Genomic DNA, 26,828 nt, shown 5'->3' with positions numbered 1-26,828 from the left:
TACATACCTACACGATTAATCTCACGGCGATTGCATTTTTACACAAATATGACGTAAACAAATACAATTCGTAATATAAATATTTGTTGTTTTGTAGTTGGGGAGATTCGGCATCACTAAACTGCCGTGTTCAGGCGTCTCGTAGAGGGGGTTAGAGAATGACGACTTCAATTCTCCCCCCTCCCCGCCGCCTGCGGGCGAATGGTCGAGTCCGGTCTCCATTGCACGGAGACGAGAGGGCGGACGAAACCATTCAACACTCACCTGGACCATCTATCGCATCGTAACGTAGTTGCAATTAACGAACTACAACTACATCAACAGGACATAGAAACTAATTAATCATCGAAACTACGATCCACTTTTTCTCGCTTTCAAAGACGACCCCTTTTTTAGTGTTTTATAACGTTTACGAAGTGAAATGTCGGAGTCGTCCCCCCCCTCCTCCTCCCCTCGCCAGGTGCGCGTGGTCGCGTCCTGTTTACTCCCCTCCCTGCGAGAAACCATTACACGGCAGCGCTCGAGTTTGTCTCGAGTTAACTTCTTAAACGAGACAATTCGACTGCGTTCGAAGTCGTCGTCAAGGAGTTGGAAGAGAAGGAGGGAGGCGAGAAGGGAACAAGAAGAAGAGCCCCTTGCCGAGAGGGCGCGATGTGGCTGCGCGTGTGGATTGTGTGCGGCCTTGCAGGTGAGGGCGCCTCGGATTCTCTCTTGCTTCTTGCCCAATTCGTCGGCGCGATTCCCTGCCAGGTTGTGAAGGAGACACGAGCTTCGTGCGTGCTCGTGACGGCTGCGAGGCAATCTCACAACGTGGTGAGGTGGAGGGGGGTGGGTCTTGGCGAGCCGCAGGTAACGAGCGGGGGAAGCAATGGCGGACCCGGAGGTTCCATATCTGCGTCGTCTAAAGGGGGCCCACTGTGGTTTAAAATCCCAGTGAGGTTCCTTCTTCTTTGTCTACGCAGCGTTCCATCGGTTGCTTTTCGGCCATTCTCTGTCACGATCGTCGGTGTGGGTTGCTGAAGGGGGATGCGGCCCCCAGGACCGGTTCTGTTGGTCCGAAACCTGGAGTCGAGATGGGTTCGTCGAGTTTGTAGGGCACATTGCGTTCGCTATTGCGCCACCGCTCCCCCGGCATTCAAGTTCAAGTAAATGTATTAGTTGTAGCCATGTGAGCCATTCGGCTCTTGAATCGGGTGCAACCGCAACAAACAAAAAACAAAAACATGAACAAGAAAACATCTTAAAGTGAATATATGACTAAGTGTAAACAGAAAATCCAAGAAAAGACAGCAAAATATTGCATAAAAAACACCGTACACCAACGCCGTGTGCAAAAATCCCAGTGGGATGCAAGTCAAACAACAACGACAAGACAACTTAGATTAAGGCCATCAGTCTTACTCCGTACTACAACAAACAAACATGGCCAAACCAAAAAACTTTTTGAAATCACCAAAATAAAGCCAATGAAAGCAATGAAACAGTGATCATAGGAACTGTGACGGAATTTTCACAATAAACGACATAAACAACATGTACTACCAAAACCCTGCAGCCATAGCTGGCATTAGGAACTACAGTCATCCCAATAAATTAAACACAGTTGGGGTGATCAATTAAAGTGTTAACTAGGCAAACTGGAGTCGTACGTTTACCATGATTGTTAAAGCCACAGTAGCAATGCTTAACTGCGCGTGCAACTGAAAATAAAACTTCAAGAATTTCAAACAAAGTCAAACCATCTCTAGCCTTCCTTGGGTGTCTACAACAATAACAATAATGACTTTAGTATTATTACAACGACACTGACGTAACGCTTTAAAAATAGGATATGATAGCATTGCAATATGAATTACACAGATATCTTATAAATAATGCAAGCATCGTATAGGATTGCAATTATAACTGGTAACAATGTAAGTTCTTGCAATGGCAACAATGGTAATGTCCAATTTCCATCACTCGCCAAGGATGATGACCGTGTTGGTTTTTGAGATAATTTGGGACAGATTTGTGATGAAATGGCTTAAACGCATCATCTCGGTGATTGTCGCTATTGTAATTATGTGACCGTAGATTTTAAATTAAACATGTGGAACTTGTAAATAACTATTCTGGTGGCCTCGTCGTTAGACAAAGAATCGATTGGAAAATCTCAACGTGTGCCCACGGTAGAGGTCGCACTTTGCTATTCACTCTGCTGCGAGATCGGCGCAACTCAGTCAAACCGATTATTTACGAGAAGAAAAATCTTGGCGAAAATTAACATTCGTTCAAAATAAGAATCGGGCCCTGTATACGGTGATGCAGGGTTCCATAGTGTTTCGATGTCCCAGTTAGAAGACAGGGCACATTAAAATTGCACAACCGCCTGCTGTTCGTTTCTCAGTTCGCTTGTCCTGATGAGGGTCGCGGCGGGCAGCATGTTGAGTAGTGGCGGTCCAGACCTTCCTTTCCCTGGCGACGGACTCTAGCACTACTACACTACACTATGCACTACTATACACAGACTTTAGCTCTTCCTGGGGTATTCCCAGGCGTTCCCAGGCCAGCCGAGCGACATCGTCCCGCCAGTGTGACCTGGGCCGGCCCCGGGTTCTTCGCCCAGTGGGACGTGCTGATGATGCCCGGTAGAGTTCCAGGGGGAGTCTACCGGGGGGCATCCTTACCGGGTACCCGAACCCCACCTCAGTTGGCTCCTCTCGATCCGGAGGAGCAGCGGCTCGACTCTGAGACTCTCCCAGATTACCAAGCTCCTCCGCCGATCACGGAACCCGTCGATCTCATCCTATCGGGCGATCACCCAAAGCTCATGACCATAGGTGAGGGTGGGAACGTAGACCGACCTTGAAACCGCGATCTTTGTTCGAGAACTCGGCTCCCGCTTCACTTCCACGGAACTCCACCATTCAGCGCAGCTGTTGTGTATCGTTAATCTAATGTATCGTAGGTAAGTCGCAACTAAACGACAACCGATGAATCTGTATAACACATGTTCAGACTGGATTACTGGTTTCTAAATGGAAGAACCGGTAACCGTTTCCACGCAAGGCGTGGGGTAAGCCCCCTTTCTCGGTTTCCAAAAAGGGCTAGAGGTGCAGTCCTGCAATTGCTTTTTCATGCCACTGCTTGGCGTAAGGGCCTCCACTAAGAAGGAGCTCTAGACGAGACGGTACTTGGCCTACCCTTTCACGCTGGATTGCAAGTACAGTGTGCTCACCATTACACCACAGCTCGCTTCGTTTCTCAGTAAAAAAAATACAGAAATGTTAATTGCTAGACATTTCCAACGCGTGCGGCCAATCGGAAGCCCCATTTTTTCACCTACCGATGTAATGGTTCGTTACTAATAGTAAAACAAAATATTTAAAAAGACGAGTCCTAAGTAAGCCTACGATTTAGTGACATCCACAGCCTAGGTGCGAGACGAAATTATTTGCTCCCATCTCACTGACTTGTGGCATTTAAAATAAATAAATGTCGCAGTGCTTTGTGTCATTCTACATCTCCGTGTGTATGCCCATCTCCACATGTATTAATCGGTATATGAGTGCCTGTCGGTGTTGTTTATCTTAACGTCTCTGTGTGTTTATTTCTGTGTGTCTACTTGTCTCCGATGGTAGTTATTTTTCTCCCAACATTACAACCGTAGAAACGCTTAATCTATACAGTGATACGTTTTAAAAAGCCACCCCAAAATTGTCCACTTCCGTGACCGCCGTCAATAACATTGCATAGCCTTAGTCATGAGCGTTAGTCATACGCGTAGACAGTGCCCCGTCTATATTTAACGAAGAATGTGTGTAATCCTTGGTAGTTACGTGGGGTGGTTTTTGCCTAATTTTGACAAGATTTTACATCGTGCTCGGCGTGCCGATGCCGTCATTTTCAGACGCTCACCACCCGGTGGTTTCCACGGTGCGTGTTTTATTGCCTTGTAAAGGAAAGCGCACGTGGAGGGTCGGCGGGGGGACCTCATGTTGTCGAGTTTGAAAGCCTCCCCACACAAGTTGCAGGAACGTTATTTTATGGATGAATCTTTGCTATGGACACCCAAACTCCTCTATCTCAAAGATGATATGCGCCGTTCGATTTCACTTGGTTTGATAAATAATGTGCAATATAAAGAGTTATTTATTGCAATCAAAAAAACTCCACGTCTTCACTGTCAGCGTGGGCCACACAACGTTGTAATGCCGTGCAGTGCTGTGTAATGAAGCCATGGGCATCGTGCTGTGTTGTGATGCTGTGTAGTCTCATGCCATGTTGTGATGTTGTGTAATCTCACGCCGTGTTCTGTTGGCACTTGCAGCAAGCGTAGGAGGCATGCAAGTGAGGGTGAAGAATCCATGGAACGTGGCCATGCTGTTTCAGTACGTGACTCTGCGCTGCGAATACACGACGTCTGTGCCCAACGAGGAGCCCATCGTCATGTGGAAGTACAAATCCTACTGCCGGGACCGCGTCTCCGATTCCCTCAACCCGTCCAGTGGCAGCGTCAGCATTAACAACCAGGCAAGCTTGCACATTACACACCCACCTCAGTACAAGCCGAGTAAATGGGGCCCACAAAGTTCTGAAATTATCTGTTTGAACGTTTTATTAACTTTTGCTACATTGTAATCACTCACGATTTGCATTTGTCACCAACTTGATACAAGACAGATCTTGTGTTTATATCCCGGATGGAATTTATGAAATGTATTTTCCCCTAGGATCCACAAGGGTGAGCCCTTTTATTTGAGGGGTCTATGATAGTTGGCATGGTTAGACTAGTTCAAATCAAGACAATCTGGAATTTCCACTATTGTCTAAGGAGATGAGTGGTTGGCCAATGTTTGTGTGAGAATGGGGACACCACTGCCTTTGTTCGATTTAACACCTATGCCTTCTGTTCACGACCACTTACAAAGCGTGTTTGGATCAGCTCACGAACTGAAGGAGACGGTTCAATCCACATTCCCACCTTCGGCCTGCTTGGTTGACCCAGTGCCATGTAGGCTGCTTGGGGAAGTAGCCTTGTGAGCTCACTTTTCATTTTAAGCTGCATGATTTTACCTTCATGTGAGGATGTCGTAAGATTACACAACAGCATAATACAGTTTCTTGTTTCTGGACGCGGCATGAACGTGGAAATGGGATGCATGTCCAGTGGCCTCGGTTCATCTCCAGGCTTGTGTTGAACAAAAAGCACTGGAAGAAAAGAAAGCATAGTGTGAATTGATTTTCGATGCAAACAACCTAACCCAAACCCATATTAAATGTTGAAAGATGTTTAAAAAAAAAAAATTATCTGGCCGTTCAGTGGAGAGAAGGGGTGGTGAGGGATGGGATGGGAGGGGCTGAGCCTACAAAGCCTCTTAGCTCATGATTTGTGGGGACACACGGATCCACTCCATGCAACTGAACCTGACATGGCACAGGGCACGTGTGCGTACCACAGTGGTCAGGAGTCGGAATAAATGTAACATTTGTCTCGGCCAAGATAGGATCAAGAGCCGTTCCCCCTATCTACCTTTGGAGTATTAGCCACAAAGCTTATCGAAAGTAGACAGTAGATCTAAACTAAGCTCTGCAGACTACTCAGGCTTAGGTAGGCTTTGAAAACAAAACAAACAGTGGCTTTAACATAAACAGTTGATACAATCTAATCCTCTTAACACCATATCTATGTATAATAAAAAAACAACTTGCCAGCAGTGGGGTTATTATCCATGACAGTGGTGTTAAAACCCATGCGACGTGTGGGCAGCCAATTTCAGACCTGCTGGTGTGAACACCGCTACCTGTGCTCCTCGTTTCATGCCCCAGGATGCACAGTATCATTGGCAAGGGTTAAATGATCCTGTCCTTGGCTTCCTCCAGGTTGACTTAATTCAGTACCTGGCACAATGTGCAAATGTCAATACTGGGGAGACGAAAGTGGCTTGCCGCGGTGCGTGTTACACCACCCCTTTTTGTGCTCTTCCGGACTTTATAGGCACTCTGGAAGACTTCCCCCGAGAGTCTGTCTGACTTTGCGGGAATTTTGGTCTCTTGTATGCGAGTGCAGGTGCAGCAGGCAAACCCGAACTACAACCCGTACACGGACTGCCCGGACGCCCAGCGCGTCATTCGTACCGTGGCCACAAAGCGTGGCAACACGGTGACTCTAGGAAATGACTACCAAGCGCGGCGCATCACCATCATCAACCGTACGTGGACATGGGGGGGAGCAGGGGAATGCATGAGGGAAGCACGAGGTCCGGGTGTAACGAGAGATATCGAGGTAGACTGGAACACAAGGGAACAATAATTGCAATGTATTAACATTTAATGCAAGAGCATCTCAGGACACTCTTACAGGAAGGGGTCACAGTGGAACAGCGGAGCATGTTTCCTCAAGTTAACAAGAGAAAACAATTATTTATATCACACAATCACTTCATTGGCAGCCGTGCACATCAAATGGTGGCACTGCATGACACAACACTTAAATAAAAAAAATATATAAGCTCATCTTGCCCTGTCAAGTGAAACATTTCTAACTTCTGGTTGTAATTTTGATTTAGAGATTTTTTTGTTATCAATGTTGACTATACATTCAAGCTTTGTATCGCCCTTCCAGAAGATAATTAGAATTGACTCGGTCATGGTCACCTGTATGTAATGTGTTCGTGTGTAGATAAATTACAGTATTTATGCTTACCTATGTACGTCTTGATCGTCTGTGGTTATAGTTATCGTTTTGTCTGCCGTGACTGCTTATAGTGTTGCGTACGATTGAGTACATGTGCTTTATGTTTCTGTGTGTGTGTACTTATTTCAGAGGCGGAGCTGGAGATCCAAATGACCCAATGGGGAGACAGTGGCGTCTACTACTGCCAGGTCAGTAGTACAGTGCATTCAGTGAGCTTTAGTTTATTAGCTGAGAATCTGCTGAGATTAATTGCTTTTGCAAGGAAGGTAGTCACTTAGCAGCTAAAGGAATCAAACCATTAGTGCCATGAAAATTTGCTCATTGGCAAGTATGGTCGTGTGCTGACCTAGGGTTTTTAATATTTTTTTATGCTTTTTGCCCACCAAACAAAGTATCAGATTAACATCATGGGACCTTCTTTGCCAGTATCAAAATACCGTTTGAGACGAGGCTCAAAAGAAAGCGGTCTCTGGTGTGGACAAATCAGTTTCAAAGAAAATGCATAGATTATCAGAGTATGTTTTTTGTTTGCATTCTGACCACAAGTATTGTGGTTAATGCAGACATGATTCCTTGTAAAAGGTTTCAGTTTGGTGTTTTAACAACTTAACACTTGTTTTGTTGCCAGATAAAAGGGGAAAAATATATTCTCATCAAATAAACATCAGTTTAATATATACTTCATTGCATCAGATTAACATATACTTTATCATTTCATCGCAAATAAGTAGACTCCGACTGTAGTGATACATACGCACTTCCGGTTAGCATGGTTAACAACACACAGTGCGGAAGAAATTCAACACACATACATACAGGGTGGTATTGTTATCATAGTTGAATATTGTTGTATTTCTGCCTTTGTGTCCTACAGGTTATTTCTACTGCTGATCTATCAGGAAACAACGAAGCATATGGAGAACTCCTCGTTCTGAGTATGCATGTTCACACACACACACACGTACTAATCAACCCATGTATGGTACACTAAATGATACACGCTTGCACACACTCGTGTGTACATGTAGGTCTGCATGCTCAAGCTTTATTTAATGAATATGTACACACATGTACAATGTATGTGGTCATGCAAACATTTGCATCAATGCAAGAAGATCTGGGCACTTCCTGCAGGAATCGTGTTGGATTTTTACTATTCCACTCTGCACCATTGCTGCAGGAATATCAATGCTTCTGTGATTTTCATCTTAAAAGTGAGCATCCGTGGTGTGTATACATAAGAGTGAGTGAGCATTCAATCATCTTCCAGTGGTTTAATTGGCGGCCACAGTGGATCCGCTGGTGGTCCCAGTGGTCCCATTGGTAGTCCTGATGATTTGACTAGAATTAATACGGTCCCCAATGTTCCAGTGTTCCTAGTAGTGGTTGGGACCAGGTGGCAGAGTGTCTTGTGAGGCCCCTGCTGGGCCCTGGTCGGCTGGCCCCCGCATGTATTTGCTGAGCTGTATGCACTTAGTTTCATGCGTAGCTTATTTTAGTGTCTGGAAAGTGCCTGCACTATGATGAACATAGTTTCAAATCCGTGCCACGTTTTGGGAGAGTCAACAGTGGTCATCCTTTAGACCAGGGGCGGGGAACCTTTTTTTTGCCAAGGGCCATTTGGATATTTATAACATCATTCGCGGGCCATACAAAATGATCAACTTAAAAATTAGCCTGTTATATTTGGTCAAACATTTAATTAACTCACTCCTAATGTGATGGCTGGAACTGCTTCTCTTTGGTGAGGCGTGTGATGTTAGCTGGTATTGATGATGTTGCTACTCGCAACTGCTTTTCCAGGTTTGCTCCTAGATTGATTGAATTTAGAGTCCCGCCTGCGGTTGCCTCGGCAGGGCCAGACCAAATAATTTCGCGGGCCTCATACGGCCCGCGGGCCGGACGTTTCCCACCCCTGCTTTAGACACTCACCCCCACCATATGAATGTAGAAGTCCACCGCAATTTTAGGATTGTATTGGCATCCCTGGGTCTTCAACGCCCTCTTTACAATCCTCTTTACAGCTATCTGCCTGATAATAAGAAAGCCCCAGATACATTACTGGTTGGCACTAGGAAATGAATGGTTCACACAGTATGATCTGAATCGGTGGCAAGGATGCTGATTGCCAGCTGACATGCCACTGGCAGCATCAGCTGACCATGGGAATCTTGGCACAAAATAGAATCAACCATTGTATTGCATGAGATTGAAATGTTGGCATGGTTCGGGAAGGGATGCATACATTTGTTACCAGCATAAGTTAAATGTCGACGTACAGTGGAAATGTTGGCATTTATGTATGCTTGTTGAACTTCTTTCGCACCATACAGAGCCGATCATGTTAATCGGAGGGATGATTTATAAATGTCAACTTAGCACTGAATTGGTGTCTAATTTCAAATGTTGATGTGGTTTTGGAAAGTTAACTTTGTTATGGAATTTAAGCAGTTATTTAAAATGTCAAGAATACATTGGATATGTTAGTTTTCTGGATAGTTTGTTGGCTTTGGTTCGACATGCGATTTGAGTGTTTACGTACATTGAGAAATAGAATGGGAATATGTACATGTTCAAGAGAATGGTTTTATTTGAGAAATATGGGGTTGACTGTGGAAGGCTTAGGGTGTGTATATACTTGGGGTACAATAAGATGATTGGTTAGGAACATGGAATTTTTACAAAAGGAGTTTTTTTTTTCCTCATTTGAGTTTTGGATTGTGGGCCCTGCAGTGTTCAGACTCGGATTTGTTTATTAATTTGTGATGGTTTGTCATCGTTAAACAGTGATCTTGAGGTGCCAGTAAGATAGATTAGATTAATGTTAGTCCAAGTGAGCATGTGGTGTGGATTTGGCAATGGGTATAGCTTTGGAATTGTGGGTGGCAATATGGGTTTGAGTTGTTTGGAGTTTAGGTGTGGGGTTGTAGGAGCCCGGACAGGTTTTGGAATATTGTTTGGTAGTTTTGTGTGTTTTTTAAGTTTGTGTTGAGGAATGTAAGTTATTGTGTAGGTGTGAGTTTTCGAGGGTGTAGAGTGTGTTTGGGAGCGTGGGGGATGATTTGGCTTTTAGTGTCGGTAGTAGGTGTATGATTTTGGGAGTTTGTGTGTTTTGGAGGAAAGCTGTGGTAGATTTGGGAGTGTGCTGTGAATTTGAGTGGTTTGCAGTTTTTGGAATTTGGACATTTGAGTGCCATGGGTGGTGGTGTTGTCGTTTGAAATTGTTAAAGCATTATCTCTGTCCATCCCACTTCTCTGCCTGTCTGTAATGGGGTGGGGAACAGTAATTCTCGTAAAGATCAAACTCTATTAAAAATCCTTGTGCTTTTATGAACTTCCCCTGTAAAAAGCTGGCCACGTCGATCATAGGGTTGCCTAAAAAAATTTGGAGGCAAAAAACCGGCGCTGAAATAACCCACCTTGGCATCCCGGCCCTGCTGGCTGAGTCGTGTCCTTCCTGGTCAGACTGCTGTGCAAGCCTTGCTGTCCCACCACAGCTTACTAGTGTACACGCTCCTGCGTGCCTTGTGTGCTACGTTACACATTAATGATATAAGTACTGCCGAGGACAAACACATGTCGGAGAGCGTTAAAGAATATACTTGAATGCAAAAAAAATTCTACTGCATTGAGTGCTGTGGGTTGACGATTGTGTGTAGTTTTTGGGGTGTTGAGTATCCAAAGTTCTGTTGGTTTGTGGGAAAGTGTGATTCTGTGATGAGTGATTTTTGATTGTGCCGTGTATTCACAGGTGTGGTTTGGGAAGTGTGGATATTTTGAGTGTGGCGTGGGTTTGAGAGTGGGTATGTGCCTGAGGGCTAATATTTAAGTGTACTGTCGCTTTGAATTTGGGAGTGTGGGTTTGGCCACCTATTTCCAGTGCTGAGGATATGGGTGGGCGCGGGGTCGTCCTCGTCGCTACCTAGCGCACTCTCCCTGTTTCCGTTGTCTTTTAGGCAGAACCTCAAACAGGACAGAGCTCCTGCCTGGGTTTGACTTGCCCGGCCTCTCAGGTATCTGGGAAAGAGATTATTTTAGTGTCTGTAAGGGTGATTGAGAAACATTATGTGTGAAACAGTGAGGAAGTGTGTGTGAGAATGCGCCTTACAAATAAATGTTAATTATTATTTTTGACTTGCGTTGCAGTTCATGAGAACCAGAAATCCATTATTTTACATCTTCCTTTTATAATTTCCTGGGATATGGACCTTTGTGTATAAATGTGTTGACACTCTGCGCGTGTGCAATAAGCAGGGTAAGGGATGAGATATTAATTGAGTTGCAGATAGGGGTTGCCCCCTGATCATCATAAACAATTTGTGGATTGCGTTACTTGCACCATAGCGTTCCTGAGTCGCATAGTGGCTCAGAGACGCCTGTGGGATGGCCAAAAGCACAATATACGCAATTAATATTTGTCTCAAAAGCCATGCCGCTGCAGCTCTAAACCTTATGAGAAGGACATTTTGTGGGAAGTTGTGGTTTGTATATGTTGCCATTTCATCTCACCTCTCAAAAGGTTATTATAGAGTTGTAAATAAATAGAATTGGAAGTCCTCAAACTGCCCCCCTGTTTTTCAGTGGGATAGATTATCTTGTTACCTGCACAGTATCTTGCAAGAGGATTGATTTGTTGGTCCCTTCAACCACTCAATACCCATACCAGATGCTTTGATGTCTGCAAATAAAAGGCACTTATCTTTAGACAAATAATAGGCAATGTGTCGTATATAAGGTCTGCGTTTGTGTTCACAGACTGGCTGTTCGTGGTGCTCATCGTGATGGGCGGAGTGCTGCTGCTCATTCTTATCGGCGTCTGCTGGTGCCAGTGCTGCCCTCACACCTGCTGCTGCTACTTGTCGTGTGTGTGCTGCCCCGAGCGCTGCTGCTGCCCCCGCGCATGTGAGGAGATGCAGAGACACGTGTCGTGATGCGCGCGTGCAGCGCACACACACATGGCATACGAGACGTGCAGCACACACGACGCACCCTCCAGGGGTGCTGTGGTGGTGAGATAATTTCTCCCTCGCCTGGTATGCAGGAGGTCATGGGTTCAATACTCTCCCTGTGCTTGCATGGATTTTTCTCCAGGTCCTCCTGTTTTTCCATCCACATTAAGAAACAAACGTTTACATTAGTTTCCAACGATGAATTCTCAAACATAGATCACTTCGATTAGCTGTCATATGTGGCCAGGCCGTCACCGAAATAATTGTGTACCATGGCATGCAGTGGTGGATGGTGGTGACGTTTAGTCGGTGGTTTGAGTGTATTGCTGTGCGTGTTTGTAATTGTGTGGTGTAGTGTATGAAGCTGGCAAGGCGGCCACGGGCTCGTATGCCGGCTCAACTCGAGCTCCGAGTGTCTTCTCCCGCTTTTCCACCCGGTACGCGCGTGGGCACTCGCCCGCCCCACGGGGTTACCCCCTCCACGAAGACTACCACGACAACGCCAGCTCGGGTATGCATCGCCACGCATCGCGCCACCACTCACTGCACCACCACACCGGTTTACACCACCACGCACTGCATCACCACACATCCACTGGAATTGGGAGTTTCACAGATATGCATAATCCACTAACTTTGCATCAGAAGCCCCTTATTACAGGCATATGTCACGCAAGCTTTACTGCATAAATATGTTACAATGCTCCAAATACCATACCAACAATGCACTGCACTTCTGGTCATTGCTTCAACATGCACCATACATGCACCACACTGACACTCATATTTTCAGCTGCTGTAGATTCAATCTCAGGAAGTGGGGCTATATCAACTAGGCCCAGAATACGAACTGCATCTGCAGCCAGGAGCAGACCATGCCTCGCTCATCTACTCCCGTGTTGTTGTTAGAGGAGGCGTGCACAGCTGATGATTTAAGCACCATAACTGACTGTGCGTGGGCCTGTAGCCCCCACAAAATGGGTGTCATTGATCTGAGTGGGTATGATGGATACGAAACTTATTAAATGAATTCACCAATCCTGCTGAAATTCACCGTGCCACCGTTTGCTCCTCATGTGTTCTGTTGCACGTGTTGTATGTGCGTGTACAGTGGGTCATTCTTCCAACGCGCCGCTGCTTCACCGTCAGCAGGTCGATTTGAACTCCTCCTCTGGTGAGAAACGACAGTCGCCGTCAATTGCGATCCTATTCAGTTGGGCACGGTTGCTCGGGGGACTCTCCTACTGGGGTTGGATCTCATCTTAACGTAATTTATACAGCGCCTTGAGAATGGCGCTTTACAGAGAATTAAGCAAGGTACAACGTATGAATGTAATGATGGAGATGAGATGAATAAAATAGATGAGAGGAAGCAATGGGGGGCGAATCTGTGATGCGTGAATTCGGCGAAAGCAAAATTTATGGCAGTAAATTATGATGATGAATGGATTGAATTAATGGAGAATGAGTGACAGCCATGTTATCAGAATATGAAGAGGGATGAGGAACAGTGGTGGTTATGAGGGGGCAATTAAGGGGAGGTCGTGGGGTGAGCTAGGAAACGATAAGTTTTGAGTGAGGAGCGGAAACTAGTGAGCGAAGGTGACTGTTTAATGTGGAGGGTGAAGTTTGTTCCAGTGAAGGGGCACAAGAAGAGAAAGAGTGAAAGCGTGGATTGAGCACAAGGAGAACGAGAAACGGACCGCAAATATTGAGAACGTAGAGGGCGAGAAGGCTACTATGACGTAGAAAGATACAAGAGTGGCAAGATGATACGGTGGGGGATCGTTGAGCCAGCCCTGACTCACGGTCCAGGGTCCAAAGCTGGGCAACCATCCATTGTTAAAATTGGGTTCTTCACTGTAGCAAGTTGAACCATCTCAGCCTCGTCACCAGTGACTACACAGCAACAATGGCACACATCCTCTTGTGGGTATGAAGGGCAGGTGAGAGATTAAGTTTTGATGTTAATTCTTAGTTCGTGACCTGCAGGTTCTGAGAAAAATACCAGTTTGTCAACACGCACGACCAAACTGAATGAACAAAAAATACGATTGCACGGCTTCTGGAAGAGGAAGACGACAATCTAAATGTCTGATGGAAAAGGAATTAACAGTCACCGTGAGTGCAGGGACATCTTCCAGAAGCGTAAGATATAAACATTAGAAGATGACAGTATCAATAAAATAGCAGGATGGTAAATCCCAAATTAAGGATTATTGTGCAAGTATTTTACATTCGGTTTATTGACTCAACATCCGGAGGAGTTTTAACTCTTTACAATACATTTTATAGTTTTTATTTTATATACTTACTAAAACGTAAGCGACTTCGGAAGTAGTTTTATGACGTCGTCTTCCAGAGGCCATTGCCTAACGTGCGGTATACACTGATTTTTACAAGCATTTCCATTGGAAAATGTCTTCATGTCATGTTTAATAAATGCTATATAAATGGTTAAAAACAGGAAAAAAAACTATCTTTAATGCACCCACGCAGCTGTGTGAGTTCCCTCTCCTAGAAGCCTTTACGTGAATCCTTGCAGTCACGAAAGCTTCAAATCTAGAAGCCTTTGCAGGTTTAGCCTCGTTTCTCGAGTGCTGCCAGTACCACGGGAAGGAGCTGAAGAGTTCTTGTCTGTAGAAGGGCTGTGTACCAACAAGAGAGCTTCATCACTCTGCCTCTGTGTTCACCTCACAGAGACCACCTGGCAGTCTGATGCATCACAGACACATCATACAGAGCAGGGCATATGCGTGACCGACGGTACTTGTGTGTGGTGTGCTGCTTTCAGGCCGGGCTGCTTATCGGATACAGGCCGAGCCGTCCGGTAATGGACACGCCCTCTACCGTGTGGAGACCGAACTCCAGGCCTTCAATCCCAGCCACCACGACCCCCTTGAGACGAGTACGATGGCGCGCTGTCTGGGTGGGGGGGGGTCTGTGCCTGTGTGTGATGACGTGTGGTATATGGGGAGCGGTGGCGCTGCGCTACGAACCCCGCGACCCGAGTTCGATTCCCGCTCACGATCAACACCAGGGACGATTATCTGAACTGGCCCTGAGCCTCCCCTACATCGACTCGGCCTTAAATTGGTACCTGGTGCGATGTGTAAACGTCACCACTGGGGAGAAAAAGGGGGCCGTGGGTGGTGCTGGCCACCCACCCCCTTCGTAAGCCGTTCCGGCCTTTTTAGTAGCTCTCCAACAGAACTTGCTCCAACAGTCTGGTAAGGCTATACAGGGCACCTTTGTCTGTATGGTATATTAGTCGGGCATAGAGCTGGACACAGCACCCCATCGTTCGCCATTCCCACCTCCATGGGTACACTGCGATGTACTCTTAAACAAATTATTCGGTGATGCGGCATTGGCAGTGGTGCACAAGCGTAGACAACAAATAACTAAACACACTTGTCAATAATACTGCCTTAAAATGAAAAATATGCAATCGGCCCGCACCAAATGTAAACAAGGCAGACTAAACATAATCTTTCCCGATCCGACATACATTTTGGGGAATGTATCATTTTAGCTTGATTTATGTTTGTTGCGATATTTTCCATTTTAGTTGTGACACAGTTTTCACTCTGATTTCTCTTCGCTTCATTGCTGTCATTTTGGTGATTTCTCTTCGCGGTGTGTGACGCCGTGTGTAGTGTTGTGATGTGCTGTTTTGGAGCGCCAATTCACTCATTTTGTTCAGTCAAGATTGAGTTGCTATATGGGAACTCAAAATACCAGAATAGTCTCATTTGGAAGAGTGACCTGGCTTACCAAAATGAAAAAAACAAAACAAGTAAAAATAAACTAAAGCAATGAAGCAAATGTAAATCGGAGCAAAAGCAACGGTGACGTGAATGATTTAAATAATAAATTGTATTTACAGTAAATTGACTTTTGAGCCACGATTGGTGTTGCATGTATGTTGAAGTTTTTTCGCACCGTATGTAGCCAACTGCTAGTCAAGAGGTGCGGGTCAAGTACAACAAACTAAACATAAAAATCAGTTGTCCAGAAATGAGTTTTCAATCTATATTTAAAAGTGCATAGCTCCAGTTGCTTCCTAATATCGGAAGGAAGAGCATTCCAGACGACTGCAGAAGCGCATCAGAAAGCGCGCGATGCAGTGAGCGTCTTTGTTCGATGGCTAGCCAAAAGCCGCTGCGAGGATGACCGGAGTTCGCCTGATGGTTTATGTTCTTTGATGAGATCAGCAGGGTATTGTAAAGTTTGTAGTTTTGTCTTGCTTTAATACGGCATAATGTGTGGTGTGTTTGAAGTGTTATTAACTTGTGCTGCTGCTGCTGCTGATCTTGCTGTGACAGTGGCTGGGATGACGGAGCTGTCGTCGCTGCACGATGACGATCGCGGCGACCTGCGGGATGCGCTGCGACGGGCGAGGGAGCGAGCGCTGTCTCCCGTGCGCGACATCGATTCGTCTGCCCCTTCGTCGCACCGTGGCGGCCCCGGTCCCCGTACGCGCATGACACACAACACAACAACGGGACACGAATACAACAGGACACGAATGCAGCGAGACACAATATCGATGCCACGTTGGGTCTTAGAGACGATGACATGACAGTGTGGCGTTTCGCGTGTATTTTAAAAGTATCAAGTTACTTGCTGTCTGCACTGATAAGTCAATATCTTTTACTTATGCTGTGGCCCAACCTTTGCCATGCCCCCCAGGCCCTGATCTGATCACTCACTGTCATTCTTTGCAACAACGAGAGACTTTTAAGATTGTATTGATGTAACAATAGCGATTTAAATAATGTGCTATTGGTGTAGTGGTGACACGTTTAATAGTGGAGGAAATATGACTGGTGCAAAGATGACACTTGGCAGAATGGGTGGGCAAACAATAATATTTAATCCCTCCTAATAAAATCTTTGTGAACAGAGTAGTGTAAGTGAATTTACAGTTAAGATGGGCTCGAGTCATCAAAAACAGCAAAAGTCATAATTTGTAACGGGATTAATGAACTTAATGGACTTGTTGTCGCAGCTCTAGTGCCATGGCTGACGTGGCAATGGTGGAGGTTGTGGTCGTTGTGGCGAGGTGCGTGCATGGCAGCTGCGGTGGTTGACTGTGGTTTTTGTTGCAAGGCGATGGCGAGGCCCGCCGGCGAGCTCACTCGGTGGACGACCTCGACGATGTGGGCTTCGCAGGGCCAGCTCACAGGTGAGACGAGTGAGAGTGTGTGCGTGTGATTGAGTGAGCGCTTAGTGCTACCATTGGAGAGAGAGAGAGAGCTAAGCCAGCTAGTGCACGAGTGTGAACCTAAGAGTGCGCCGTGTGCGTGCGTGCCCTCGACCTGTCAGGTGTGAATGTGGGAGTGCGGGTGTCATTATAACCCTCGTCTGTACGCTTGTGCCCATGTGTAGCGTGTTTCAATACAAGCAAATGTGCGAGTGGTGCTCGCTAACGGCACTTGCCCCAATAATCTTTTGAGGCTATACGGGAGATCTTTGTTTTTGGTGCTGGCCATCCAGCCCCTCGTTAGTGTACCGTGCCGACCTTCATAGGTGCTGCGAGCTAATAGCAATTGTCCCAACAGTCGGTGAAGGGCTGTAAGGGAGATCTTTGTCGATGATAGTACCCGGGTCCTTTTTGGAGGTGAATGGGAACCTACGTGGGAGGGGTGGTGAGAGCACTGAAGCTTGCGAGTCTGAGCACACTTATGAGCGAGTGCGAGCATGAAACATCGATGTTGGTCACGCACGTGAACGTGCCAGCTGTACATGCTCATCGTTGCAATTTCCATGGTGAGATCTTGTTTGTGTTAATACTGGCAAACGCTGGTTTGCTGGAGTTCGTATAAAGTGGCAGCTGAGTCATAAAATAATTAAGTGAAAGATCTTACGCCACCTTGAGATGCTGTGCACGCACGCGCCCAGTAGGTGTATCCGTGTCCTGTAGCTCCATACACCATAGCCCTGTCTCTTGCTTCTCAGTTCCCCTGTTTCTCTCTCTCTCTCTTGCTCTGTTCGTCCATTTGTAGCTCTTGCGGTGTTCCTCTGTCCTCGTCTGTGTTATGCTTTTCTTCCTCCGTTTTTGGTGTTTACTGCTTTGCTTTTTTTACTTCTCGCGGGGATCGACTTATCTCAATGGTGAGTACACAAAAACTACTGTGTACAGCGCAATATACAATATACTTATTATAAAACGGTCATGTTTTTCATGTGTATTTTATTATTACGTTAAGGGTAGAATAAGTGTAATGTTAAATATATTTTAAGATGTGTATTAATACTTGCTTGAATTTGCTTGGTATTTTGTGACTTGTTACATTGATTTTCATAAGTTTTGCAGCTAGCTGCACTCTTCAGCTACTCAGACCAGGGCTGCCTCCCTATTAATCCGGCTAGCCAAAGTTTCAGTCCAGTACGTGCATGTCCTTGCAATTGTCAGCGTGGGTAGATCTTGATCCGTATTTATTTTTGGGTGAGGTCACATTTTATGCCAAAATTTTCGTCACCAACCCTGTTACCACCCAACAAGATCGTCACGCTTACAAAAATATTCATACGTGCCAATGTATTGACCAAATTCTGACCGGGTGGCCTCAGACCTTTTGTGACTGAATTCAACACACGACGACGTTTCGCTCAAACTGCTTTGCGCTTCGTTGGGTATTGTGCTCAGAATTCGGACTCACTACCTACCACATGGCCTAACCCAAAAGCAAACGTGGATCACTGTATTGGCCACAAAAACCTACGTTTTGCGATCCTATGTGCTTATTAGGCCCCGCTGATTTGAGAAGCTTTGCTCTATCATGGCTATTAAAAAAACCCGTGGACTTTTTGTAGAACCTCTCTGCCGGTGTCGCACCCTCCCGTTCACCCTTTGAAACCCCCGACCACACCGAGTGTTCTTAGTTTAAACCGCGTTGATAAAGGAGGAACGATAATCCATTGACACGAATGCACGATCCCACAGGCCTCGCGATTACTCTCCAGAGCGCCGGGATGACTACTACTACTACCAGGTGAGGCTCGCGTACATGCACACACTCGTGTATAAACATTATCGTACCCTTCGTAGGTCTTCATGGTAAGCCACAAACATCACGGTAGATAATAATGCACGCGTCTCGCTACGTTGGTCACGCCAGTGATGATGCCCACCACCCACGCGAGGCGTTGATGGTTACGTTTTAGAATATTGTTTTATTTGTCTTAAAGGTTTACAAACATGTACATTGTGATTGGGTTGATTAGCTAAATAATGTACACATTTGTTGCATTATACAACCATCGGAGTTAAATCAGATTTCATGATGTTGGCACACAGGAGTAATATAGCGTTTTGGAGGTCAGGGTTGGGGTGGATCATGGAGAAATGTGAAATTCTGAAATCCACTGGGTTGTCCTTTGAAAATGTAGATATACATAAATAATTTATACTTTAGAGGGTTTCTCCTCATAAGTGAGGGTTTTCTCCAGGCACCTTGACTTCCTCCCACATGTCAAACTACTCCACACATAGTACATTTACTAACTTTACGTATGCAGCACCGAACCGCAAAAAATAATATTCGGACTGGATGAGCGTTTCATAGATAAATGCAGGACATGAGTATCATCATCGTCATCATTGCACCAAGAGACAGGCACAGTATTGCAGATCGGAATCAGAATCTGTATTTAGACCAGAGGAATCCGATGATTAAGCAGAGAGCATGACGTGTGAGAGAGCGAGAGCGCGAGAGAGCCCTGTTGAAGGTGCTGGCTGCTTGTCCGCTTCAGTCCAGATGACTGTGATCCCTGACCCCACCCCAGGGCAAGCATAAGAGCCGTAGCCGCGACGACTTGAGGAACACGGACTGGGACCCCCGTGGAGACCCAAACCCCCGGAGGGACCCCCGAGGAGACTCGTATCCACGTGGGGACCCCCGAGGAGACCCCCGTGGGGACCCCCGTGGAGACCCCCGAGGGGACCCCCGTGGAGACCCCCGAGGGGACCCCCGAGGGGACCCACGTGGAGACTCGTTCCCCCGTGGGGACCCCCGAGGGGACTCCTACCCCCGCTCGAACAACTCACGTGCCAATAACTACAACAATGAGCGGCGGGACGACGGTTACCGCGGTGATGACCTCCGCGACGAGCGGGGATTGCGCGAGGCTGTTATGCCGCCCCCCCCCAAGTACTCGGATGTGCCTTCCGAGGGTCGCTATGACGACCGCATCCTGAACTCTGCCCTCGGAGAGGTGAGATGCCGGGTGTGACTGTGTGGCCGTGTTTAGCTGCGCACAACATTGTGCTGCTCACAAATAGTAGGAGATTGCAACTCGAGGTGGGTTGCAAGATGTGGCCATCCCCAACAGGCTTGAAGGCAGCGGTGAACATTGATGGCTCTTCAGGTTTCCCTCGCTCTCTATATGGGTTTGGATCGTGCGATTTCGCTTATTTGCGGCTAACGTATTTCGATGCGGCTATGCGGTCGGATGTGGGACAACATTGCTTATGTACTGTGTAGAGTTTCACTTTCTTCGCCAATTTTTTTGGAACGCATCTACCGCATAAAGTGGGGGAAATGATGAAGCCGGTCGACAGTTGTCTTTGTTTCACTGCTGCTGTTTTGGATGGCCACATCAACTCTTCTCAAGCCTCTGTCAGCCGAGATTATATTAAACCCATAGCACCTGATTCTCGTAAGTAGCTATTTTAACCGCTCAATATGGCTGAAAAGTATATTTAGCTGGGCACCAATTCCATGGAGCTACCTTACTTCATGGTTAATATTTGCTCTTGTTTGTAAGTTATCTGCTTATGAGTGTTTCTGTATAGGTGTGTGTGCATAGGTGAGTGTGTGTGTGTGGGGAGCGGTAGTGTAGCGGTTAGCGCGCTGCGCTATGAACCTGGCGACCCGGTTCGATTCCCGCTCACGACCAACACCAGTGATGATTATCTGAACCGGTCCTGGGCCTCCCCTAGGTCGACTCAGCCTGAAATGAGTACCTGGTGCAGTGTGTAAACATCGCCACTGGGGAGACAAAGACGGTCGGGCGTGGTGCTGGCCACCCACCCCCTCGTGTACCGTTCCGGCCTTCATAGGTGCTAGCTAACAGCACTTGCCCCTACAGTTTGTTGAGGCTATACGGGGGATCTTTATCTTTGTGTGTGTGGGGAGCGGTAGTACAACTGTTTGCGCACCGCACTATGAACCCGGCCACTCCTGGTCAACACTAGTGACGATTATATGAACCGGTCCTGGGTCTCCCATAGGTCGACTCAGCCAAAAATTAATACCTGGTGCGATGTGTAAACATCACCACTGGGGAGACAAAGGGGGCCGTGGGTGGTGCTGGCCAGCCACCCCTTCGTAAGTCGTTCTGGCCTTCCTAGGTGCTCGCCAACAGAACTCGTTCCAATAGTCTGTTAAGGTTATACGGGGCCTCAAATGAGTACCTGGTGTGGTGTGTAAAACATCACGACTGGGGAGACAAAGGCGGCCGGGCGTCGTGTTGGCCACCCACCCCCTCATGTGCCGTGCCGGCCTTCATAGGTGCTCGTTAACAGCACTCGCCCTGCCACATGGGGGACCTTTGCCTTTGTGCGAATATTGGAGTGTGCCCGTGTGTTTGTGCGTGGCGACAGAAGCGGTCTCGGAGCCGCGAGGACCTGGCGGCGCCCGACGTGCGTGGAAGTGGTGGCGGTGGCAGCAGTAGTGGGGGAGGAGCCGGCCCTCCCAGCTACCGCTCCGATGAGGCTGGCAGCGGCCTTAGCGCTGCCTACGGGAAGAACATCAACCGAGACAAGGATTCCGACAACAAACGCAAGAAGGTGAGCGTCTGGTTCGAGACTTGGGTTCCAGTGAGTTTGTGTGCGAGTTTGTTTCGCTTGGTGCGTGTCAGCGTTTGTGTACGTGTGTGTGTACGTATGCTGGCATGAGTATGCTAGTATGCTAGTGTGCGAGTGTGTGTGTGCTTCGTCGAGTATGACATTTTTGCGAGTGGTCTGTGAGTACTTTTGTATATGTGGATGGCTGGTTCAGGGAGCTTGCAGGTGCCTTTGTTTGTTTGCATATTTATGTTAAGTGTATACGAGTCTTGAGTGTATGTGGATTTTGAGATGACTTCGTGATATTGTTGTGTGTCTTTGTCAAAGTGTGTGTGTCTTTGAGTATGAAGTTTGCATGCACTTTCGATGGTTGGTTTTGTATTTTGTCAGTTATATGCCTGGCTATAACCAATGTATAGTTACGTGTAAACTGCCAGTAATGTTTAAAAGGTGTGTATCAATGTGGCACATTGTATCTGGATCGCACTGGGGCTTTTCAAAGGTTCTAAGGGTTAAAGTCAACTGCGCTAGATTAACAAAGGCTGCTGGCTGGGTGTGCTATCAGCCACTCCACCTCATTTTTGCACCACAGCCATAATTATTACGAATTAACATTTGATGTAACGTGTGTGACTTTAATGAGGTTTATTTTATATAACCATGGCTCCTTCGTTGTCTTTCAGAATAACATCTTGAGCCGGGAGAGTTTACGTGTATAAAACCACTCGACCCCCGGCCTCCACTGACGAATACATCAGCACCCTAGCGCTGCGGCGTACGCGCCAAGTCGGTATACACAAGAATGCACGCCCAACGCGGCACGTCCATGAGCACCCCTCATGCCACATTGCATCTGCCGCCAGCTCCTGAGGATTTGCTCCTTTGCAACACACAACGGTGTGTCGATATAGACTCTCACCAAAAACGTACGAAGGCAACAGATCCCCCCCCCCCCCCCGCTCCCATATAGCCTTAACTCACCGTTGGGGCGAGTGCTGTCTGCGAAACAGCCCTGAATGAATGCCTGAACGGTACGCATGGGGGTGGGTGGCCAGCACCACGCCCCCCGATCTCCTTTGCCTGCCCCGGTAGCGATGTTTACACACCGCACCAGGTACTCATATGAGGCTGAGTCGACCAAAACATACCAGTCTGGTACACACACACACACATAGCTTCACACAGTGGTACCTGTTGCTTGGCCTTGTGCACAGCAAAGCTTGCTGTGTGTACACAAACACACACTTTTATATATAGAAAAAACACGTTTTTTTCATAATGTTTGTTTAAGAGTAAATGTGTGCTGTAATTATGGATGGGTGTAATGGGAAACATAGTTGGGAGTACAGTGGGGCCTCTAGTGCTCTTGATTTGCCTGGGTATTTGTAAGGAGGACTTTTTATGACATTTAAGGGAATTGCCTTGTCTGAGCCAGCTCCGAATATCACCAATTGTGCACGTAGCAGTAGCAGTTCTGTCAGGGTACAAGAGGTGAAGGTGTTTAGTCACCTATTACGCCCCGTCACGTCAAGTCGACAGCCAAACGAGCAACAATAAAGCCAAACGTGAACCCGGTGTCTCCTCTCTGCTCATAATGACACCCTCTGTGACCCGCAACAAGTGGTGGTGGAAACTCGACATCGCGAGGGTGGCGACCAGTTTCTCCTCGTGGAAGTGGTACTCATTTATACACCCTCGCAGGATAATTGGTTACATTGACCCCCCTGCCAGGATTTGATTATGCGGTTAGTCGAATGCTTCGTGAACAGTACATGCCACGCGGACAAACAAACGATACGCGAGATGTAATCTGCATGGCATAGGACAAGCCCGTGCAATGACTTGCTTAGATCCAAGACGAAGCGTTGCATTAATTTATTTACTAAAAATTTGATTGTGTACGTTGCACTTAGACCGCACCGTACGTAGCCAACCGTGCTAATCGTAGGAGTGGGGAAGGATGATGAACTTAACGCAAAAAAGCATTCTAAAGAAATGAGTTTTCAACCGAGATTTCAAAGTTCGACAGCTCCACTGGCTTCCTAATATCGGAGGGAAGAGCGTTTCAGACGGCCGCAGAAGCACATCTGAAAACGCGTGATGCAGTGACCGTGTTTGTTCGATGGCCAGCGTATCAAGTGTCAACCCGACAAGAAAACACGGCAAGATCTGTCTGAACAATTTTCGTGAGACTCGTGGCTTTCCTGGGTAAACAAGCATAGAAATGTCAGCCATAAATTTCACAACGGTATGCAGGTGACACCTTTAAGATGGCCAATATGTGCTTCTACGTGGTGCCAAATTATCTTACGGAGCTTTTATATAATGTCTTTATAAAAGTGCTGTGCACTATTATGGTGGTTTGTATGATGGTAGGCATGTTCAAACCAATTTGCGCAATGTGGACCGTTTAATGCCTGGAGCCACCCACAATCGCCGTTGCCTTCTGCTGCATCAGTTACATCTGCAGCAAGACGATTTCGTGGCAAAGACCCCAAGAAATTGATCGCTACCCACAATTCCATTTTAAAACAAATGCCTTGTATGCCGATCTCCCTGACGAGACGTACGTCACCAGACTCTTGTAGAAACTAGTTTTGATGACTAAAATACAGTGCATTTTTCGCCTTGCTTTGGACTGAAAAAAAATTAGACTCAATCCTGACGAAGAGGAGCATTGGTGAACAAAGTCTCAATGCTGTCGGGATCATTGGCGGTTCGCTTGGTGCCAAAGGTTCCACTGCCGCTCTGCAACGGGCGGCACATTGTCTCACTTTGGTTTTTAATTGTGCGTTTTAATCCGGGTTTTTGGTGAAAAGTAATCGAGAGTTCGACGTTTTTCTCGGGCGCGTTCGCGTGTGAACGTGCAGTGTAATTTCATTTGCGTGTTTTGCGTTGTCCCGCGTTCGCTTGCGTGGGAGTCCATGCATTTGTATGTCCGTGTGTTCGTGCGTTAACCCTCCCAAAAGTTACCCATCTCGTGAATAGTGCATTATTAAACAAATTGTTTTACACTGAATTCATCCTAAACCTGTTTTTTTTTATTCATGGCATACTTGTAAATGTTCAAAATTTTCTATAAATTTGCTTGTTGAAGGTGTCGGTGTTTGTTTGGGCTTGAATGCGGAGCGGCAGTGTAGTAATTAGTCCGCTGCATTGCGAACCCATTGAGCCGAGTTGGATTCCCACTCACGACCTATATCAGTGGGGTGAATATCAATCGGAGCTGTGCCTCCCTTAGCTCGACTCGGACATGAATGCATACCTGGTCCCGTGTGTAAGCATCGGCACTGGCGAGGCAAAGGCTGCCGAGCATGGTGTTGGCAACCCCCTCGTGTGCTATGCCGACCTTCATAGGTGCTCGCTCACAGAACTTGCCCCAAATTGTCTGTTAAAAGGCTTTACGGGGGGGGGGGGGTCTTTGGGCAGGTCTGGCGAAGGCCGTGTCGTTGCCACGCAAGGTTATTGTGGCTTCGTGTGGGGGCCCGTCAGTCAGTCGGCTTTTCTTTCACGCTGCTCTTTTTGCCGCACGGTGGGAACAACGTGGGAGCTGGAAATTACGAAATTTTCGACGGTTGCGCTATGAACGTTTTGCGTCGGTGGCGTCGCCATGTGCCGCTATGCAGCGGGACCACGAGATGGGTTTTACAGTTTATGTCGTGATGCCGATTGGTGTACAAGCGCAGTTGCAAATCACGAATCTTTTAAACGACATACCTTTTTGTATCAATAAATGTACGATTTTAGAGCAACGGTTTTCGTGGTTGTAATCATTTCATTTGGAAAATTGTGCCATAGTTTGTGTCATTCTTTTACATCTCTGGCTCTACCCTGCCCCCCCTGGTCCTCCTCCTCCTCTAAAGCAGAGTTACTCATTCCGTCATCTCAAGTCTCATTTCCCCCTGCCGTGTTCAACAATGTCTTGTCCAGCTCTCTCTCTTGCTCAGGAGCTGGACCTCCCCGTCAATGAGCCTGCCAGATTGTACAATTTTACGCAACACGCTCGCCCGAGTGGCTCCACCAAGAACACGCACAGTCACCGATGTACTGCCCCCTCCGCTTGGGACTCTGAACTACGTAGGGAAAATAAATCCCACCTCCGAAGGCTAACAGGAAGTCCAACCGTGAAGTGCACTCCCCAATCTATGAGGACCAAACTCTTTGGTTCTTTCGGTAAAGTCACGTAGGTATAAAATATATCACGACGTTTCGGGCGCAACACAAGCGTCCGTCATCAGGTGGGAAAGCACGTTCTCCTGCTGAGGCAGACTGTTTTTAAAGGTTTGAAATGGGTGTATCCCAAGGGTTACAAAGAAGTGGCCGGGGCTAGTGATGTTAATGTGAGAGATTAGCATGATTATAAGGACCAACTTCAGATCTATCAGAGTTATGTTAAATAGGCTAAATCCACCTACTGTAACCGGTCACCTCGCGCTATCAACAACCCCATGACCTTATTCTCTACTGTCGACCAGCTCCTGAGGAAGGGAAATGCACCGAATGCCCCATCCTCAACGGCCATTTGCAACTACATCAATTTATCCGACCAAGATGCACACGAGTCGATCCCACGCACACTCTCCATGCCACCGATTGCCCTCCCACTGTGAGCGTCCCCGACTGCGTTTGCGAGGCTCTTCATTGTCCGCTCTTATTCCCGTCCCCAACACCGGACTCTTGCATCTTTTCCAAGACTCGCGCTCCACTTTCTGCTCAATGGACAGACGTTCGTCTCGTCATAGAGACGACCAATTGGCGCTTTCGGAAAAGGTAATTGGAAGGTCATTGTCACCTCGAATATTAAAGAGTGAATAGGGGCCGTCCATAAATGACGTCACGCACCTAGGGGGGGGGGGGTCAGACATTTGTGACGATGTGACGTCACATCAAAATGCGCAACTTTAAATAAATATAGAATTGTTTTAACAACACATTTTGATTAATTATCATTATTAATTATTTGCTTATTTAAATTTACTAAGGTCACCTTTTATTTATTCCATGAAGGAGTATTTTGCTTCTCCATGGGAGAATGGAGAAGCATACATTTTACATTTTTTTATGATTGTAATTAAACATTTTGATTATGATTGTGATAATTGTACTCTCAATTTTGCTTCGTTTTACTACGAAGTTTCAAGTTATAATTGCTTTAAATGTTTTATAATTATAAGATAATTTCAATATAATATTCTGAACATCTGCAGTTTTAGACGTTGAATATTTTCAAGTGAATTTTATGCTACATTTAAGCTTTCCAACGCCTCCTTTTTAATGCGTGTTTTCTCCTACAACATCAGAGTGCAGCGCAACATTAAATACGCACTACAATGACGAAAGTTTAAAGCGATTTGAAGCATGTTTTATTTTCGAAATGGAAACATGGTTTTTTTTTGGGGGGGGG

General features: G+C 46.6%; 1 protein-coding gene across 2 annotated transcripts; it reads left to right on the top strand.

The window, feature by feature from the left end:
* The first annotated feature begins 278 nt into the window (after positions 1 to 278).
* Positions 279 to 25,176, top strand: LOC133347425 (lipolysis-stimulated lipoprotein receptor-like). 2 transcript variants are annotated; one of them, XM_061559665.1, is made up of 16 exons: positions 279 to 688; positions 4,313 to 4,515; positions 6,053 to 6,194; positions 6,809 to 6,867; positions 7,554 to 7,614; positions 10,636 to 10,692; positions 11,435 to 11,581; positions 11,984 to 12,139; positions 12,740 to 12,802; positions 14,423 to 14,536; positions 15,957 to 16,106; positions 16,744 to 16,819; positions 18,581 to 18,629; positions 19,423 to 19,851; positions 21,242 to 21,427; positions 22,108 to 25,176. In XM_061559665.1, the coding sequence occupies exons 1-16, from the start codon at positions 652 to 654 to the stop codon at positions 22,141 to 22,143; spliced, it is 1,965 nt and encodes a 654-aa protein (XP_061415649.1). In that variant the 5' UTR covers positions 279 to 651; the 3' UTR covers positions 22,144 to 25,176. The 2 variants fall into 2 exon arrangements, with proteins under 2 accessions (XP_061415649.1, XP_061415648.1); XM_061559664.1 differs by lacking the exon at positions 10,636 to 10,692 and having other exon boundaries at positions 282 to 688.
* The last annotated feature ends 1,652 nt before the right edge of the window (positions 25,177 to 26,828 follow it).

Source organism: Lethenteron reissneri, chromosome 26 (assembly GCF_015708825.2).
Source record: "Lethenteron reissneri isolate LAM-NWPU_2019-01 chromosome 26, ASM1570882v1, whole genome shotgun sequence".
NCBI classification, from domain to species: Eukaryota; Metazoa; Chordata; class Hyperoartia; order Petromyzontiformes; family Petromyzontidae; genus Lethenteron; species Lethenteron reissneri.
Note: the sequence above shows the minus strand (reverse complement) of the source record. Positions and strands in the feature narration are given on the sequence as shown.